The following is a 20,985-nucleotide window of genomic DNA, read 5'->3' on the forward strand; positions in this document are numbered from 1 at the left end:
AATTACTTTATTCAGGAGGCTTGGTATATAAATAGTTAAACCCATTTTCAGTTAGTAGCGAGACAGAATACCTACTCAAAATTCTGTGTTACCTTTAAGTTTCTTTCCTATTTGTATCTGAGGAAGAGACAAGTATGATCTGCAAAATACCTCATTGGTATGAAGGTTTAATTACCTTTTCTCATTTCTGTGCAATATGGAGGCATGAGTTACATGGTACCACAGGGTATTTTGCCAACAGAGCAAGCATGTGTAAGAGATTTAAAATTCTCTGCAGAAAGAAAAGAAAGAAAATAGTAATAATTGTACCATCTGTATGTGTTTCTAAATTTTGTCCCTCTTTAAAACACTTGTGTACAGATAGGTCAGTAGCTCATATACATCTCATCAATATCCATTAATGGACTGTAATGCTGGTTAGATGGAAGTGAAAAACGATGCAAGAGTAAATTCTCTTTACAAAAATGATAAATGTTGAACAAACTCATAAAGTGTTCATAGCTTATAGTGCATGTTGGAAATTTTTATCTTTGACCTGTCATTCGAAAGTTCTTCTAAGAGTCATAGAGTCATAAAAATCCTTAAATGCTTCTATTGGAAGAAACTAGAACAAAAAAATAGAAATACTCTTTTTAACTTGAAAACATCATTTTTAGAAAGTACATCAATTTGATTAGAAATGTATTATTACTATGATTTTTTAGTCCCATGATTAACCACTGTGCAAAATTAACAAATAAAAGTTTTGTCATTTATTTCAGTTTATCTTTTGCAAGAATAACTTGTTTGATTACACTTCCCAGCAGTTTTGTTTTCTGCTTGGGGCTAAAGGATCTCACACACTGACAATAAAACAGAGGGAAGAAAAAAAGTAATCAGCAATGCAGAACTGTACACATTGTGGAGGAGGTTCAAATTGGTTTTGATAACAGAATGTTAAAGAGAAGAGGCAGCTGGTAATACTGTCTAAGGCAGGAAACAGGCAGCAATGTTGGAAAGTCTATCTTACCTTTGCTAGTGGTAGAATAATTTTTTTAGACCCCTTTCACTATGTCAACTTAGCTTTGGGTTACAGGATGATGTGACAGAAGAGCCATTTTCATTAGTATTTTAAGTACAGCTCTTCAGAAGGTGGGCCAGGACAATTGATCTCCTGCCCCATGCTTCCTGAGCCCTTAACTTACAATGGAATGGCATTTCCTGTGATGTGCAGCTGGTTTCTGATAAACTCCTTAACTAGCATTTACAAGAACATAAAAATACATAACCTTGAAGTGTCCTCAGTTGGAAATATAACCATGTAATATTGCTGTGTTCCTTTTCACTTTCCAGCTGTGGAGAGGCTGAAGGAGCCCACGTCAGAGACTCAGAACAGCAACCTCTGGATTATCGTTGGGGTGGCAGTCCCAGTTGCTGTGGTGCTCCTGATTGTTATTATTTTATACTGGAAACTCTGCAGGACAGACAAGCTGGAGTTTCAGCCAGACACAGTGAGCAACATCCAGCAGCGACAGAAGGTAAACGGGGAAGCTGTGCTGAGAGAAGCTGGGGTATTCTAAAAACAAAGGAATGTGAGACTATGGGGAGCACCTGGCATCCTTAACTAGCATGTGTAAACACAGTTTGAGAGCATTCCAGTTTAGAGGGAAAAAAAAAAAAAGAAGGAGGGAAGCAGTCTAATGATAGTTGAAGTTACGAATCCCATAGTGTTTTATTTATTCTCCTGGGTATTTGATATTGCATTAGATAGATCCATCCTTCTGAAATGTGGGCACTGAGGCTGAAAGGAACTCGTCTTTATCACTTCATTTCAAGGCTGTGGCTGGGACTAAATAAGAAGAAATGTACTGAGTCTTGAATCACTGACCTTGTTTTCCCCAGAAGGCTGAATTTTTCTTTGGAGAGTTTCTGCTAACCAAATCTGACAGCTAAAGTGCACCACCCATCATACATCATCCTGGAACTAGAATTTGCTAGAACCTGTCCTGGCTGCTATGTGTTCTGCCAGGGCTGTTTTTATTGCAATTTTGAGAACCTGTTGCAGTACTGGCACATAAATTAGTGGATCTGTATGTGCCTGCATAAGGAGCTTGTTGGCCAGTTGGTTAGGATAGTGAGAAATTCAGTACTCTTGTCTTTCTCTTGCCCAAGAGTGTAAATCAAAAAATTTGTGATCCAGGTTTTTCACAAAGGATGTATTCAGTAAAAAGAAAGATAAAATGTCTGAAAGGTTACTTTATTTTTACAACCAAAGAGAACCTATGTGTGTCAGAAATTCTTGTTACAGACTATACCTTCAGAAGCATTAATAAAGGCAGAGTAATCTGCCTGTGCTAATCCTGTGGTACTGCAGTCACATTCTGCTCTGTGACCTCGTGTTCAGTCACACAGTTTTCTCCATAACAAGCCTTGTCTGTACACCATGCTCTCTTTTCAAGATAATTAACGATGTGAAAGATGAGAGGACCAGAAAGCGCTCGCACTTCCAAAGCAGTCAGAACAAATCAATAGCAACTTCCACTTGTCTTGTGACTGAGAATTGTGTGTTGGAATCCAGGCTGGCAACAAGTGGTACCCTTTGATGAACACCACCCCCTGGTGCCTTGTTTCACCTCTGCTGGGGTAATATGTAACGCAGTTTTTTGACTGAGGAAGTTCCCCACAGTAGTTTTGACTAATTTGAGAAGGGTCATACAAGAGAGGGCTGTTACCCTCAGTACTCTGTTTGATCACTTTTTCTGTTCCTCTCTGCTAGCACAAGCTTTTTTTGTGAGGAAGCTGTTGGGTTGTATTGGCTGTAAGGCCAGAAACATCTTTCATGTAATTACTTCCTTTTAAGAAAATGGCTCAGTTGCTTTTCCCCACTGCTTCCACAGTACTCTTCATCTTAATCATTCATGAGTCAGAAGCCTCAAACTTGTTTATATGCAGGTCTCATTTTGGATTGCCTAGGGAACTTGTCACTTTGCCTTCTTTGGGGAAGTTGCTGTAAGCAAACTAGAAAGAACCAGTAAGGACATCCAGTTCCATCCTTGTGCCACTGGAGGTAAAGCAATAAAAAGTGTCTTAAATTTTTATCACTTTGCACATCAGGCAGCTGGAAGAACCTACTTTGCAGACCATTTCCTCCTTTCCCTGGAATAAAAGCAGTATTCTGGATTCCTTACTGTCAGGCTGTCATTGGGATTTCATGTCTTCAAACAGTGGGCTGGAATTCTGGGTCAGAATAGGGCGTATTTAACCACCACCAAAGACCCCCAGACAGTAAAAACAGCACACAAATTATTGGGGACATTTTATCTGATCCTTTAAAATTTTGCTCTGCCTTTTAAGATTTTCTATGTATTTTATACTTTTTATTAGAGTAAATGCAAATAAGTAATCAAAGGAGTGTCATCATTAGTGGTCTGGTATTTATGTCTGTAAACTCCATAAAAATGGACTAGGCTTCCTCTTCCTCACCACAGCCACATTTCCATTCTCTATTTTCAGAGCTTGACCTTGCTACTGAAGGAAGGTGAAAGCCTGCAATACATCTGTAAATAGAAAGATATTTAGATTAAAGATCTGAGTTTTTCTCTTGGAATCTATATTTCATGTTGTAAAAAAACGTAAAGATGTATTTATAGTGTGCTAGCTCTTCTCACTGCCATTAATATTTAACAAAAATTCATGTAAATATAGAGTTTGTCATTAGCATAGATATGACTGGAAATAGGAGACAATACTTTTCAGCCTTGTGATAAGTCTGTAATGTGTTTTGTGCTTGAAAATGTGTGTTGATTGGCTGATAAGAAACTGAGACACCTGTTTCTTGTTTGGCTGATACCAGATATCCTGCTGCTGGTGGATCTCCAGGGGTGTCAACAATCTTTCTTCAGTATCTTCAATTAGCCGCTTTAACATAGCAGTTCAGTGGGCAGCATAATGATCTGTTAGAATTTACAGTAGCAGCTGAGAGCAAATTATGTTACCTGTGACTTAAAAGAAGGGGAAAAGCCTGTGTGCTTCGTGCTGCAGAGACAAGACTAGAAGGATGGTTTCTTGGAACATGGAGAGAGAGAGAACTCTGTAAATGTACTGGAAATGTGGATTGCATAAGTAAGCCACTGGTTGTGCAGGAGCTTTTTATTCTTTGTTAGAATCTCTCTTACAAATTGCATTATCCTCTTCAGGGAGATCCTTAGACCCTACAAATTTTACTGGATTCCATATCCCCATGTGTCAGTCATATGCTTCCTTTCTTCTCTGCTCTCATTTAATTGTTTCATTCTGCTTTGAAACTCTTGGATTTTCCTGAAGCATTTTGGTATTCACTGAAACAATATAAGTTTTATTTTTAATCTTCTATATGTAAAGATTTACTTATACAGAGTAGGTGTGATTTCTGTGTTCCTATGAACACCATTACAAGTAAGTCATAAACTTCATAACTTTACAGTCTATCTTCTGATGGAGTCCACTGCTATTATCTGCTGGCAATTAGACCCTACATGACTTTTGGGTGTGTGGGGTTTGGCTGCTGGGGTGCACCTTGGTGAGGTGGGTGAAATACTCCTGCAAAGAGTATTTAGAGGGAGCCTGTTATTAAGGGATTTTTTTATTTATCTGCTGCCTCAGTGAATATAAACATAAGTACATGGGAAAGAAATCTTTTGTGGGAACTGATGCTAGCAAAGCCAGGTTGCATCATGAAGTAAGGAAAAATAAAGGATCTTGAAGAGATTGTGATTTGCTAATCCATCAATTTGCGTCAGAACAGGATTAATGACACCTGTAAAATGTTAGGTTTCCATTGTGGAGATTAAATGGGAAAAGATGCTTAGATCAAAGTTGTTTTTATGCTTCTTAAACTGAGAATTAAGGAAACAGGGGAGAGCAGTGAATCCATGCAAGATTCATTGGTCTGTGCAAGGATAATTCTTTTGAAGAGATGATACTAAGATATTTAAAGGGCACATCAAATATTCATGACTTGTTCTGTAAGCCATAGCATCCTACTGGAAATTCACCTTGATGTGACCTGGGCTGTTGCTCTGGATTAAGATGTCCTTGCCTTACAAAATAAAAAGATGCACAAGTGGTATATTTAAATAACAAGACTTTTTCTCTTGCCATTGCCTGTATCCACCTATATGCCTATATGCTTATATGTTGTTGCTTAGGGTTTTAGTGGAAAGTGTTTTTTGTACGGGTGATTAGGTAGAAAGGGTTTACGATTTGATTGTATTTGGGAATATGTATTTTTAAAAAACTTATGGCACTTAGGAAAGTTTGTGGGTTTTTTTTTGTTGGATGGTGGAGATATTGTTGTGATTTTGTTGATGACATTGGTGGGAATTTGACGCTGTTTGTTTTGCTATTTTACTTTTAGAAACTGGATTTTTGGAGCAGGTTTTTTGACTTCGTTTTTTTTGATGGTGAAGCTAGTTTTTAGGAGAATTTGGATGATTTTTTTTTAACATTTTTGCTGTTGTCCTTTTTTACACAATGATCTTATTAATATATTGTAGGTGTTTTGGAGTTTTACTTTTTTTAGTGTAGTTTGGATTAGTTTATGGCAGATGGTGGGGTTGTGTTTTTATTTTTGGGGTAGTTGGTTTTAGGTGTATTGTGCGCTTTTTTAGGTGAAAGTAAATTGAGGCTTGTATTTCGTTGTTAGAGGAATGGAGAAAAATGCATTGGTAATGTTTATAGTGGTGTATTATTTTGCTGCTTTGGACTTTAGTTTGTATTGGAATTTTAGTATGTTTGATACAGCAGCGTTTAGGGGTGGAGTTACTTTATTTAATGTATGATAGTTTACTGTTAATTTTTTTTTTTTTTGATTTATGTAAAAATTGTCATTGTCCCAACCTTTTGCTTGTCCCAAGCCTTTTTTTTCCTGCAAAGAAGCTGTGCCTTTTGTGGGCAACTGAATTTTTCTTCATGAAAAACTCAATGAACTTCTTTAATGCCTGAATCATCATTTTGCTCTGTACCTGTACTGGGCCTCTTATGTTTTTGTGCAAAACCACTTCTTTTCCCCAGAGAGCTAAACAACCATTTTACATGTTATCCACAATGGAAACAGAGTCAGCAGTATTGTTTCTTTCTCTCTGGACATCCAAAAATTAAAGTGGAGCTTGCTTCTCTAGGGGTTTCACTTTCCTTTCTGTGTTACAAGCATTTGAAGAAAAATGTCAGATCCCTTCCTAGGACTTCTCAGAGATAATTTCAGCTATAGACAATTATTCAGGGAAAGGCTCCCTGCCCTAATGGCAAGAACTGGACAAGCTAAGTGGCAGTTTATTTAGAATATCTTGGATGTTCTCCTGTAAAAGCTGGGTGTGCTGAAGTCATTGCTTTTGCAGTGATAGCTTTGAGTGGCTTGCTCAGTTCCTTGTGTATCCAAGGGCACATCATAAAACCCATGGGGAATGGGGGTTCGCTTCTCCAGTGATCCTTCTGGAGCCTTCTGCATGCCACTGTGCTTCCTAGAGACTGACTGTGTCTTTCTGGTTCAGTGTCCCTCCTGTTGGTGTTTACACCTGGCACAGGTGGAGTGTTCAAAGTCCTGCACCTCCTCCTGGAGCTGCAGCACAGGTAATGCCAGTGCTGGAGGGCAGTGCCAGCACAGCTCAGCTGGAGTGTCAGCATCACCTTGGGGACTGTCACCAGCCCTTGCATGTCTGCTCTCATCTGCTCACGGGCACAGGTAATGAGTCATGCCTGCTGCAAGATGTCTGAGAGGCACTTGTGTGGATTTTCATTCCCCCCCTCCAAGCAGGAGTATCTGATATCCAAATGTCATGTGTCAGGTGTAACTTTACACCTCTGAATTGAGAATTTTGCTTATTATTGTATAGTCCGTAGACTATCTCTTGGATGTTGCCAAGATCAGAGGCCAGCCCTGCTGGAGGCTAAATACTAGGCTTCTGCTCCTGATGCAAAGAATTCTTGTGATGTTTTGACATCCTGTAATCCTTTTGTTCGTCTGTCTAGTGTCGAGGCAACAGCTCTGCATTGCAGAAAAATTCAGTCAAAAGAGACTCATGTTAAGAAAGGCAGCTGACACCAATCTTATAAAAACTACTTGAAAACTGACATGAGTTTATGCATGAGATTCATGTTTGCATAACAAATACCATTCATTTCTAATAGCTACCTTGACTAACTATCCAAACTGTTGTCTTCCTGGGGATGGCATACAGGATCTCCTCCAGAGTCAATAGCTGGATTCTAACGAGGGATAGAGTATTCAACATCTTAATTACTTCTCAACAATGCATTTCTCTGATGGCAATTCCTCTGAAAGAACTCTTTTGTAGTAACTATTTTTCTGTAATGAGGATTAGCTATTCACAAGTGGTAGAAATAAAATGCCACACTTAGATATGCTGCTTATACAAATAGGTATCAAAAGTAAAATGTCTCCATCTGCTTTCTTAGAAACATTTGAGTATCTGTCTTGAGATCATTCCAAAAGGCCAGCTAGCCCAGATGCCACAAGGAAAAGCCTAGAGGGGGGGAGAAGGACAGGGCAAGTATATGGACTGCTTTGCCTTGAGTAACTCTTCAGCCTCCAGTTATTTCTGGCTAGAAGTGATGATATTTAGCAACCCTCAACATAATTCTTTTCCATGAAATTGTTTGGTCCTTCTGAGCTCACCTCAGCTGCTGGCAGGGGCTTCCACAGCATGTTACATGTGGAACCACATCATCTTGTTTCACCATACTTTTATCCTGCTACTTCTATGTTTTTCTTTGATGGCCCTTGGTCCTGATATTGGAGGGAAGAGCTGATTCCTAGGCACTTCATCTTTGCCAATCCTGACTTGCAGATCTCTGTCATATTGCTGTCTCTGTCATCTCTTTTTCCCATCAGAGGAACCCCAGTTTTCTAATCCCTTCTTTTGAACTGGCATTTGAACCTTTGATAACATGAACATTTTCTAATTCTGTTCCATTTGTTTTGAGAGGGGGAGAGTAGAATTGAATATGCCATTCAAAATGTAGGTGATCAGTGGATTTATGGAGTCATGTTTATATAGTGGTTGCTTCTCAAAAGAAGTTAAACAAAAAGAATCTGTTTTCAAGATACAGGTAAATGTTGTGCCATCCTAAGCATAATAAACCTCTGAGATGAGATTAATACTGGGGAAATAATTTTTTCTCTCCTAACAAAACATGATAGAGAATCTGCTGTGGAATTTAACTGTTTTGGGAGCATGGAAATGCACCAACATTAAATCATTGTTGCCTAAGGTTTTCATGTGCTACACACTTGTGTTTGAAACTTGCAGTTTCATTTCAGCAAGCAGAATATTTCTGCAGTACATGGGAATGTACTTTCTGTGCACATTAAACCCCTCTTAGATATATAAATATGTGAATCATTGAACCCAACAAAATATCAGCATGAAAATTGCTGACCTATGATCTATCTTGGAAGTCTTTAGTTAAAAGTGGTAGCACTTCCCTCATTATTTGTAAGAGGATGTGTTTTTGGACTGTGTTGTCTCTGTGCAGATGGTGAGAGTCATGTTAGAATGTATTTGTTTGCTTCACAAGTTTAGAAAAGAGTTCCCTTAATTTGTAATTTTTTATGTGTTGTGCTGTCTTCTCTTAGAGGTTGCAGCTGGTGTTGGAGTTATGTATGTGGACTTAGAGGAGTAATTGTTAACATAACCTAGGGATGAAAAATACCTGTCTATTCTATAAAGTTGCCAATCTTCTTCTAACTTACTCCTGACACTTCTCTCCAACCAGTGTGCAAAGGAACCTCACAAAGTATGATTAAGATAGTATCCACCCAGAGGCATTTCTGTCTGGGAAGGAAAGCTAAAACTGTGTGATTCAGGAACAAAATTCTGCCTGTTACAGCAGTTATCTCAGCAGCCTGTGGGCATATATGTACTCAGAGTTATGGGCTTTCAACAACATGATCCCTCTTGTATTTTGTGAAATTTACTGAGCTGTCATGGAAATATTAGTGTGGCATGAAGAAAAGCACAAAGGAGAAGAAGAGAGATGATGGAAATCCACGAGAAGAATCCGTCTTAAGAAAATATTTTAGGACAGGTGTCTTGAGAATCTCAGGGTTTATAAAGTTTTGTAAGTTTAGGGTTTTCTTTATTTGTTTTTAATCCTACTCCAGGAGCAAAATTCCTGAGGAGGTATTTTCTGTGGGATTCCTGCTTTCCTTACTGTTTGTTTGGTGGTAAGCAGTAAAACAGGTCTGGCTTTCCAGCAGAGGGAAGGATCAGAGGCTGTACATCAGCTTGTTCTGATTTCCTGTGCCACTGCTGGCTATACAGTGTGCAGCTTTTTCCCAACTTGATGGGAGAAACCCAAGCAGCTCTGAGCATATTTCTTTTCCCCAGGGACAGGTTTGCTCAACTGTTTTACCTATGCCCAGAAATGGCAATAATTGACTGAAATGCTGTTGTGATGACAAATGGGAAATGTAATTTGTATAGAGATACTTGATCCAAGATAAGCAAATGGGTGGCATTTTGTACCTGCAGCCTCTTTTTTGGCCCACAGGTCTCAAAATGTTGCTTCTGGTTTGAGGCTTGCCTCAGAGGGCATAGGCTGTCACCCCGCTGTAGGGCGAGGGTGGTGGCATCCCAAGTAAGGTGTAATAAATTCAGGGAACTGTCATTGCATGTGCACTTCTGTTTACATACAAACCCTTATTACCAAGTAAAGGTGTTTAAATTAGAGACTACTTTTTGTTTTGGTCCCTAAACATGTTTTCTAAACCAGCAAAAGTGAAGGAACCCCTCTTCACATTACTAAGTGATGCTTAGTGTTGGGCTTTTGTTTTAAAAAAGATTGGGTTACGGTACAAATACATTGCATAATATCCCATATCAGAAAAGAGACACAATGGCACAAAAGACACAAAGGACAAAAAGACCTCAAGAGATACAAGTGGGTCTTTTTTCAGTATTTTGAAGGTGGCTATGGAGTCAGAACTCTCCTTCTATGAGATCTCCTAATATGCTTCTCTCATGAATGAAGGGGTTTGGTGTCTTAAATCAGATATGCATTATTCTAATTGAATCACATGTATAAATTGTATGCATCCTTTGGATCCCTGGCCATCATCCCAAAGGGTTTATATCAAAGGAGAGCAATGCAAGCAAAAATACAGAGTTTGTATTTATGTGGAAAGCTATGTAGGAATGATAATAAAAAAAATGAGCTGAATAAGAAAATAAGAAAGGTGAACATGCCTCAGTACTTCTAAATTCTTATTTATTGGTAGACTGCTAGATGTTTTGAATATGTTGTGGAACAGTGACTGCAAACCATATGGATGTATGGGAAGAAGATATAGATGACTTTTTGAATGAAACACTAGACACATAATGAAAAAGAGTTAAAATGAAGAAGACTCCACTAAGCCCACAAGCAACTACAAATTCTTACTCTTTTTGGTGCGTCATGAGAGTAATGCAGGGAATTCACACTGTAACCCATGTTATGGTGCCCTGGGGATATGGACAAGAGTTTGGTGGTGTGAATGTCAGGTTGTGAAGTCAGTTGGCAATGTGCAGTAGCTTTAAGCTGTCCTAAATCACACTGACTTACATCTTCAACCCACATTAATTTTAAGAACAGTGTGTTTCATTGACTTGCTGTGTTTAAGCTTGTAGACTTTTTTTTTTAAAAGTTTCTTTATCCCGTAACATTCTGCATGCTAAGATGACAATAAGTTGTAGGTCAGCAGGACTTTTTAAGGGATCTTTGTCCTGTTCACAGGTGATGCACTGACACTAAAGCACATGCCTAGCTCCTCTATTTCCTTAGAAATGTATGTTAACAGCCTCTGCTCAATTCAGCTGGCTCTACAAGGAACAAGGCAAGACCATGGTATAACTTCAGTAGAAAATGGTCTTGATACATTATTCTTCATATTATGTCCAAAGTCAAATGCTGCTTGTAGGAACTACAGGAAGAATACTGAGTTAAGTATATTTCTTCTGCTTTCTGATGAAATTACTCACAGAACTGTTAGCAGCATTTGCTTTCTTGAAGACAGGTTTTTGACATTCCTGGTGTGTCTCTGCATCCAAAAAAAAAATATATTGGCAACCATTTTGTATTTCAGTGGCTTGAACCACACTGAAACTATTATCTGCTTTTATGCAATAAGAATTGGCTGAGGTGCACAGATTTTGTTGGCTTTTGCAGAAATGATTTGATTTTTCCATGAATTGAGCTTCAAATACTGGTTTGGGGTTTTTTTTTAATATTTCATTCAGTATTTAACAGTAGAATTAAAAACTTTCTTAGCAATATGAAATCATCTTTCTCTAAGATTTTGGCAGTTTCTGCATTTGTATACTAATTAATTCCTTATGAATTCAGTAATTTAGACATATTCATTTAGGTGGTAAGCTTCAGAGTAGTTTCTCTCTTTCTTTTTCACAAGTATATTAAAGACAAATTAAAACCTCTAACAACTTACATTTAAACCAAGAAATCTTTGCCAAGACTGATTTTGTGCAGTCCTGGGTAAGGGCACCTGAGGCTGGTGAAGAGATGCTCGTTTTCAGTACCTGAACAAGTAACAATATCAGCACAACTTAAAAAGTGCTCTAGAAAAGACACCACATTCTTTTCTTGGTGGTGATTAATATATGAGTAATAGATGACTGATCCACACACAGTGTCCTGACTACCAGTCCCAAGATGGGCAGAGTGATGCAACCTATTACATAACTTGATCTAAAGAAAGGAAGGAACTCAGCAGGTGGCACACAGGAATTTTTAAGAAAATGTTGGAAACACCTCCAGTCAGGAGTAGCACCGTTCATTTCACTAAGTCAGTGATCTGACTGTCTTTTTTTAAAAAAAAAAACAGAGTTGTGGTTCAGGGTCCTTCAGACACTTCTCACTGAAAGTGTGGATTTTGGCTGCTGTCATTTCTCAGTTAAGTCATAATGTTGTTGTGGTCTACAAGGAGAGGTATGGCAAGCATAGATTGTGTTTTTAAGAAAACAGAGCAGGCTTATGTCAATGTTATTTCTCCAGTAATAATCCTATTATTATTTCTGTTTTGCAAATAATATTTTTAATGAGTGAATTTATCATTTTTTGAGGACCATCTTTCTGTATTCAGTCACTTATCATGTTGTATATGTATGTATTGTCACATTTTTCTATCATGCTTTTTCATTCATGTGCAGAAACACATATATACATGCATACAATCTTTGTAGTGGCTGGAACTGCTAGTGCCAACTTCAGTTTTTTTAGCAGGAGATATCTAGAAATGTTTGTCTGTACAGAACTCTCTAAGACTTGAAACATTCAACCCATTTCCATTCAAGGATCAGTTTGATATTGAAACTATTTTTTAAGATGAGAAGAAGAGTTTGTTTTCCAAAGAACAAGGTTAAGAGAAAATTAAATGCTTGGTTTGAATTTTAAAAATTGTTGTGGAGAAGCTCTAGTGCACATTCTGGGCCTTAGGGGCTGTAGGTTGTTGAGGGAAAGAGAACAAGAAGGTTGTTTGGTGTGAGGAAAATGCTTTTGCTGATTATGTGAGGAGCTGCCAGTTTCTGGCTTAAGTTTTAAAAGTTTGGAAAATGTTTGCGTGGGGTTGACAAAGCCCTGTTATAGATTTACCAGTTAAATTGTCAGAGGTTTACACCAGTTCTGTGCTTATGAGGTCTATAGAGCTGTGCCATAAAGTGAGAGGGTTTTTCCTCTGTTGTGTTACACAGAGCTTGTTATGACTCCAAGTGTAAAGACTGATGAGCCTCAGGTTCTTGGGTGCTGTCAGCTGGCAGGAAGAGAGATAGGCAAGAGAGTGGGGCAGAGACAATGGTCCTGCCTGTCAAGGAAGAGTAGGACCAGCTGAGGAGTTTACCTGGCTCCAACTTAAGGAAAATATAGCTATAGGTTCTGTGGTGCCTGGGGTCGTGATAGCTGAGATTGGCCCGTCCTCTGTTGACAGCAAGTGTCCATGAAACCCTGAAGTCTGAGCCACCCTAGCTGTAAACATGCATAGAAGACTCATCTTGCATCCCCTTCTCCTTTCAGTGGGTGTTTGCCAGCTTCTGTGTGAAATGAGATGGGGATCCTGCTTTTGCAAATAATATTCTTACATTCTGCCCCAGACTATGCCAAGGATCCAGCAGGGTGGGAGAAACCAAGAGGGTTTCTGTGGAAGAACTGAATTCATGATGTTCTAACTCAAGGCTTTATTGCAATGCCTGTGTGTGAGAGGATCCAGTTGTGGTTGTTTCAGATAATCTAAACTGCCATTTCTTACAGTGGGAGTGCTGGTCTCTGCAGCACTGACAGCCTTTAAATTCAGCTGCTGTGTGGTCTGTCTGCAGATAAACATTCATGCATACATATGCTGTGGCACATGTGCCTGGACACATAAATATATCTGTGTCCATGACTGCTTAGATAAAAGGTCATGTTGGACTGCAACTACAAATAAGACTATTCAAAGTTTAAAAAAACGTGAAAATTCTATATTTTTACTCCCAAACTCAGTCTGCTGGAATGACTCCAAGATAGCTTGAAGTTCATGCTTCAGACATGCAGCAATCTTAGTAAAACCATCCTGGTAACTCCAGTATTCCTGGAATGTTTGTCTCTTCAGTTGTCCTTCCTCACCCTACCCATCACACTATTCAAAAAGCAGTGGTAATTTTGCAGATTGATGAGAAAAGGGTAGAGAACCACCAGGTTGATTTGTGGAAGAATTGTGCCTAGCACATGGTGTAGAACGTCATCATCTTTGGGGCTAAAGGGGACTGGAGTCTGTGGAGGGGAATGTAGTGAAACAGAGGATGTGATCATTGGGAAGCAGCAGCAGGGCTGGGCCACCACAGGAGGGGGGAGTGTGAAAGGGTTAAAAGAAGGGAAGCCACTGGAGGTTCAAAGGAAGAGTTTCTTACCCAGAAATATCTTCTAGGAGAATGAACATTACTGTGGACAGGCCCTAAGAGAGGTGGGGTAGCTAAGAAGTTTCAGTAACCAAAGTGGTGCAGGCTGGCCTGATAATTCTGACAGCAGAAGTGAAAAGTTTGTCTTCAGAAGTGTTTGAGGGAGGGGATGGGGATTTTTTAAGGGTTTTGGGGGAGAGGTTTTATTAAGTAAGCAAAGTCCTGAGGAGAAATGTTTAACATCTGGAGGGGAGAAAATTTCAGGAAGGCTTCACAAGATGACAAAGACTCAAAAAAATGGAGACACAGTTACACCTTCACCTAGTGTAGCTCCCTGGTGCCTTTTTGGATCAGTGATTGCAGTTATTTGCATAAATTCAATAACTAAATCACCCATAATGCTGATTTGAAGGGACTGTTGTGAAGCCCAGGACAAATGGACATAGCAGAAGACATCCAGATTTGTTCCAATAACGAGCTTACTCATTTTGTGAGAAATTAACTCCAAAACCTCAGCAGATAAACTGGTGGATTTTACAGAAGAGCTTTTATTGCCATCTACTGGCTTAAACAGGCAGCTTGCTAGAGTGCAAACACCATTTGGAAAATGTTTGCTTACTGAGAAAATATTTTGAAGAGATTGTTTCAGAATATTCCTTAGGCAAGCTTATCTTTGGCGTGGTATCAGAGGAGTGTGTTTGCAGTTAGCTGTGCTGGCATGCCAAGCTTTATGAAAAAGGGGTTCATTTAAACATCTGGAACCTGACGCACCCATCAAGGCACTCCAGCACTTGCTTCACTTTGCAGGAAATCAGCTCTGGGAGCACACAGAGGATTTTGTGCCTGTGGTGTGCAGCGGGTTTAGTGTTCATGTGCTTCAGAAGCTGGAGTTGTCAACGTTTCTTTCTTCTTTCAACTTCCAAATGACATAAAATTGAGTGGGGTTTGAGGAATAACTTTCTCTTAATTAGTTCTTCAGATCTTGCAGTTACTCCAAAGCCCTCAAAAATAAGCAGAGAGTTTGAAACTTGGAACCTTGCTTAAGTCTGAATCAAGTAATTGATAAGATGAGATTAACTTTTTTATAAATATAGTTATGAAAGTAAAAGGCTGAATTCTGCATCTTTCTCAAGCAAGATTCCCTTTGAATAAGGTCTTTAGGATAATTTCTCTAAATCCCAAAGCCTTTTGTATATTTCTCTGTCTGTTCAGTATGAAATTCCTAAGAGATTTTCAGTATTTTTCTGGAGGCATCAATACCAGCTGACAAGTCATTGCCAGGCTGCTGTATAAGTCAGATCTGCAGAGTGTTTATCTTTCATCAGATGAACTAGGTGTTTGTACAAGCACTCCCAGATTTGGGGAGCTCAAAATGAGAAAGATCAACAGTAACAGTATTCAAATTATTTAAAATCCTGCATCCATTTTGGCTGGAAGAAATGGAAATATGGCCTGATGGTGGTAGCCATTTCAGTCTGTACACAGGTGTCTACAGCCTTGGACTCATAAGTACACAAAAAGCTCTTCACATGATGATGAAATGTAAAGAAATAGCATTAAAAACCAGTAGCAGCATCAGAAGTTTGGTTTTTAACTACCTTTATTGATTTGGAATTTTAAACTGTGCATCATATACTGCAGTAAGGTGACAGAATTGTGGAGAGTTTCTTTTTCTTTTCCCTGGTGCTCTCGTGTTCCTTCCTGAGACTGCCGTGGCCTGACCATCCTCTCAGTGGCCATTGTTTGCAGATCTGAACCAAAGCCTTTGTACTCATTGTCACTCACTGTTCCTGTTTCTTGTCTTTGTTCTTTTCTCACAGCTACAAGCCCCCAGTGTGAAAGGCTTTGATTTTGCTAAGCAGCATCTGGGCCAGCACAATAAAGATGATGTCCTGATTATCCATGAGCCAGCTCCTTTACCAGGACCCATTAAGGACACAACCCCATCCGAGAACGGAGATGTGCCCAGCCCCAAATCCAAGACTTCCACAAAGCCTTCAAAGACTGTTCGACACAGAGGGAGGTCAGTTCACAGAGATAAAAACAAATTGCAGCAGACAACAGTTTATTAAGGGCTGCTGTATTTTTAGGGCCATTTCAGAACTGTTCCAGAGCTCCGGAACTCGTGTTTTCTAGTGAGCCACCACAGTTACACCTCACCATTCATTAGTACAAGGTTGTGAGAATTTAGTGTTCATTTTTCTTTTAAAGGGAATATACCCAGTTAAGAGGGGCATTTAAGATACTGCTGAGCTGACTGGAGTCAAGTCCTTGCTTGGTCACTGGAAACACCAAGTGTATGTATTCCAGTGCAGTCTCTTTGTGATCTCTAGCCACTAAGGCAGTGGATGGTTAAAAACAAATGAAAGCCACTGACAAAGTGACAAAGGTAATGTGTTCCCATCCCATTAATAGTGATCAATACAGGTATGAAGAGTCAGATGTCCAAAATTCAGAGAAGATGCAGAGATATTGTTATTTACGATTTTCTGCGGGGATCTTGTAGCAAATGAGTCTTATTCAGAAAAAGGAATGGTAATTCACATTTGCTGTGCAAATGGAGAAGGGTCTGAAACCATCAGCAGAATTTTCCTAACGTTTTCCAATAATCACATGATATGACTGTCCCTTGCTGGAAAAAATTGTTTTTGTAGGATACATGATGTAACAAAGCTGTGCAGTAGAGATGGATCTGTGCATTAAAAAAAAAGTGGGAAAAAATGGAACCCTGAGAAGATCCCCTCTGAACTACACTTTCCAGTAATAATTCTTCCTCTCCCTCACTCTCACACCTTTGTCTCCAGCTCTGCATTCCCTGTACTTGTATCTATGTGGTACTGCACAGTGAGAGGAAGAAAAAGGCAAACAATCAAGAGCAGGGTTGGATGAGCTTAGAAAGAAACTAATGGTGATTCTGACTGGGCTGCAGGTCTCTGCAGCACAGCTTGCTCCTCTGTTCAGCCCTCTGTGCTTCCTCTAAAGCCCCAGTTGTCTTAAGATCCTTGCTTCATCTTCTCCATGTGGGCTTCATACAGCTCTGTTTCCTGCTTCCAGATGCTAAGCTTGTTCACCCAAATCCCTGCAGGCCTTGTAAGTAGAAGACTGCCAGTGGTACAGTGGAAGGGGAACAAAACTGAAATATAATGGAAGAAAATGAGCTATACTAGTTTTGTTGTAGCTTACTTAAATTGAAACAAAGTAATATAAATCTGAAAGACAAGCGTTTCTGGGTTTCTTTTTAAAAGTTCAGAAGGAGCCTAGGACAGAGGTGATATGTGGATGAAGGGAAGGCATATGCAGATAAGCAAAAGAAATAAGTTTAAATTTGAAGTTGCTACTGTATTTTGTCTAGAATAATTCAGAAAATTAAGCAGGAGAAATTTCAGAAGCCAACATTGTTATGATAGGCTGTGGTAGGAGGCCACTAAGTAATCCAGGTGTGATGTGCCCTTACTGAAGCCATGTTGGCTGTCACCAAGCCCCTTCTTACTCTTCATGTGCCTTGGCATCATTTCCAGGACAATCTGCTCCTTGATCTCCCTAGGCACAGAGGTGAGAGTGACTGACCTGTAGTTGAGACACTTGAAATGTTTTCAGAAGAGAATCTCCCTCTTCTCCCTCATATTCCCTTGAGAACAAATCTTCCTTTAGGCTTAGCTATGGAGATGCTGCCATCATCTCCCTGCCATGCCGACATGCCCGTGTCAGCTTGTGATTTGAAACATTTATTCCCCCAGGCAGAAGTTGAAATGTGAAATGGTATCATACTGTGTTGTGTTGGGTTTAGCTGCTTGATGTTTTGTGAGGAAATACAGAGCTCAGTTCATCACAGTTCAGCTCTGGATTGTGTGTTACATGCCAGGAAATCTAGTGGTGATGGGAGTACACGTTCTGTGTCTGTAGGAAACAACAAACAAGAACAGCTGAGTTCAGAAAGCTCAGCATCCCTAGGCTCCAGCTGGGAGTTGGACCTGTTGTTTTGACTTGAGAGTATACAAGTGCATATTCCTCATCATTTACAAGAAACGGCTGATGTTGACTCAACTCTGTTTATGTTCCTATTACTTGGTGGTAATTTGGATATGCTGAGAAAGGAGTATCATGGGAAATGCAGAGCACAATGAGATGAAACAGAAAGTCAGTAGGAGATCTGGACACAGAGCTGCAGCCTCATACTCTGCTGAACCAGGACAAAGGTGATGGAGGTGATAACTCTGCACACCCTCTCCCCACAGGAAAAGATGCAGTGATGCAGATCTCTAAGCTCATTGAGGACCATTTATCCTCTTTTCCCCCCTATTATTTTTTTAATTGGGATGTGACGTTAGTATTACACTCCTGCAGATCAGGGCATTGTTTAGGGAGGAGAAAAAGGGGAGTTGAATTCAGAGCTGCAAGAAGTAGATTTAACTTCAATGGACTTGTCAGGCTGCATATAGTTATCTTAGTCTGGGTGCTCTAGGCAGGTTGATGTTTAGCCAAGAGCCTCAGTAACCAGTTCAGATATACCCATCTAGCCCAAGCAAATCCTGCGCTAATGAGGTTGGTGCACAGACATGTGCACACTCTCCATGATTAACTCCCTGCCACAATAGAATATGAGTGAAAGTGGTCACTAGAGACTATCACAAAGGCTGATCCCATGTGAAGAGACAGGTTTTGGTGTCAGGCAGTTGTGTGGGCCCTGTGTTTTTTCTATTTTTATACTATCAGAATAATTTTACAGCTGAAGTATTTTGTTGGGGAAGATCATGGTATTTTTATATATTGCCTACAAAAGCTGTGAGCACTGAGATTAAAATTGTGGTCTTTTAGATAACAAATGTTATTAAGAATCTTGTGACTGCATGGAATAAATGCATAAAAGAAGCATTTTTGAATGGCCTTACATTTGACTAGTCAGGGAAATATTCACATAGATTTGTATTGATAGCAAGAGAACACCAAGTTGGTAAGGCTGAATGTTAGACTAGTTACTTATGTGGGTTTCATATTCCTAATACAATTATTTTCTTTCTGAGAGGTAAATTGCTAGCTACAAATGCAGAGCTTTTTCTCGTAGTGTATTTTAAAGGAAAGATTACTTAATAATATTGTCACATGTGAATTGTGTTGCAGTCATTTTTCACACACAACAACACTAACATCATGACAATGAATATCTAGCTATGGTTATGTATTATACATTTACTTACAAACAGAGGAAAATGTTAGCAGACTTCACAAGGTGTTTTAGCACAGGATTCTTTGTGTGTGACAAATATGCCCCCTTGCAGACTTGTGTTACATGTTGGTTTGTTTGTTTTGTTGTGTTTGTGGCAGAATTTCGCCATCAGATGCTGAATCCACAGCAAGTGAACAATCCAGCGGGAGAGAGACGGGAGAAGAAGGTGCAAGGCCATCAACTGCTGCAAACGAGGGCAAGCCACGCAGAGCAGTGAAGAAGGGTTTGTTTCCTTTTATTTTCCCCTCCTTGTGTGCTCTCATGCTTTACTCAGGCTGAAGAGTTACTTTGGTGCTATAACTTTTCTAAACTCATCTTTGGCCGTTGATTTTTCTGCTCCTTGCCTCACGAAATCCCTTCATATTTGGTTTAGTTTCTTCTGTTGAAACTGGGGAGCTGTACATTCCTTTCATTCCCGCAAGCTTTTGAAACAAATGGCTTAGCAAGAATGAATCTTGCCTTCTTTTGTGCCACACACACCCCCAGCAAAACTCTGTGCAGCCAGGCCTCATTGACTCTCCCATGGTAGCAGAACTGCAGACAGTTACATGGGCAGCAGAGGTCACAGCAGGACTTCAGACCACAGGGGTGTGTCTGTAACAGTAACTTTGAAAAAGTGACATGAAAAAAAAAAAAAAAAGACACCAGAAAGATCAAAGTTTTACAAATGAGTTGTAATTTAATAATCAAAATGCCTGCATGATTGTACATTCGAAAGATCAAAATTCAGTGCTGCTGTGTAAATAGCACTGGTATTTTTTAATAAAGAACCATCTTGTTTCCAGTTAAAATGCCACTATTTTTCTTGGAAGTACTCTAAAATAGATATATTTTAGATGTAGATATATATTAGATTAATAGATATATATTAGATATATTTATATATTTGAAAATATGGGAAAATATCTCAGGAGGGTTTAAGTTCCTCCAGCCTATCTGACTTGAATTCTGTTGCTCTGTTTTACTGTTCTCCCATTTCTTTATACCTGGGACCTCCAGGTTCATCTCTTTTTTTTCTACCTGGCTTAAAACTTTATGTAACATTTAACATTTCCTTTTGGTGTAGAAATGTTACGTGTTGCTGCATCTGAATTACCTGGTAAAGGCAGCAAGGAGACTGTCTAAAATGTGTCCTTTCTACCTATCATGCCCTCACTGGGTAAAATGCACTATTTTTTCAGCATTTGGTGCCCCTAGTTTGCAAATCCTAGGGACTATTCTTAGCATTCAGAATTTGAGGCAGTGTCTGCAGAGAGCTCTCTACTAAATGGGAGATTCAGTTCCTTTTTTGTGCAGCTGAGATTTGGCAGTCTGATCCAAGTTCATGCATTTCATTCAGAAGTAAATGCAGTCATCTTACTGCTGTGGTTTTTTTCAAGTTGCCATTCTAGCTAAATTGCTTGTCATAATTACTGTGTTGTCTCTTCTTTTTCCTTTATGTTGTCAGGAGCAAACAGAGTGGGTAAGTAACCAGAGCTGGTAGTTGAGTACAAATATGAATAGGGGCGTTGGGGTAACTGCAATTATGTCTTAAGGATGGAAGAGTTATCTTCTGAGTCTAAGAAAATAAAATTGCTTTTGAGCTATTGAAGGACAAAAAAAGTCTCAGCAACACAAATTATAGTAATCCAGCACATTCTTCTAATTTTTTTCCTCCCATTTCTTTCAAATTATTGAGGAAAACATCACTGTGAAAGAAGCAAAACTAATGCAGCTGTTGGTCCTGAAATCAGCTTTGTAGAAACAAGTTGGAGATAATATTAGAATTAATGTAGGATTAATTAACTGGAGCCCAAGAAAAATATGAACTGAACCTGCAAAGAAACATAGATATTTTGTTGTGAACTCTTGTTTTCTCTG

At 39.3% G+C, this 20,985-nt stretch overlaps 1 protein-coding gene across 3 annotated transcripts in view; it reads left to right on the plus strand.

Moving 5' to 3' along the window:
* Nucleotides 1-20,985, plus strand: part of KIAA1549 (KIAA1549 ortholog) — a 148,303-nt gene that overhangs the window by 105,319 nt on the left and 21,999 nt on the right. For all 3 annotated transcript variants that reach the window (XM_054281815.1, XM_054281814.1, XM_054281816.1), the window contains exons 10-12: nucleotides 1,333-1,517; nucleotides 15,722-15,924; nucleotides 19,224-19,348. In XM_054281815.1, the coding sequence (XP_054137790.1) occupies nucleotides 1,333-1,517; nucleotides 15,722-15,924; nucleotides 19,224-19,348 (513 nt within the window). The remainder of the gene's footprint in view (nucleotides 1-1,332; nucleotides 1,518-15,721; nucleotides 15,925-19,223; nucleotides 19,349-20,985) is intronic.

This window comes from Melozone crissalis, unplaced genomic scaffold (genome assembly GCF_028551555.1).
Source record: "Melozone crissalis strain CALT ecotype California unplaced genomic scaffold, PUWL_Pcris_2 ptg000033l_1, whole genome shotgun sequence".
NCBI classification, from domain to species: Eukaryota; Metazoa; Chordata; class Aves; order Passeriformes; family Passerellidae; genus Melozone; species Melozone crissalis.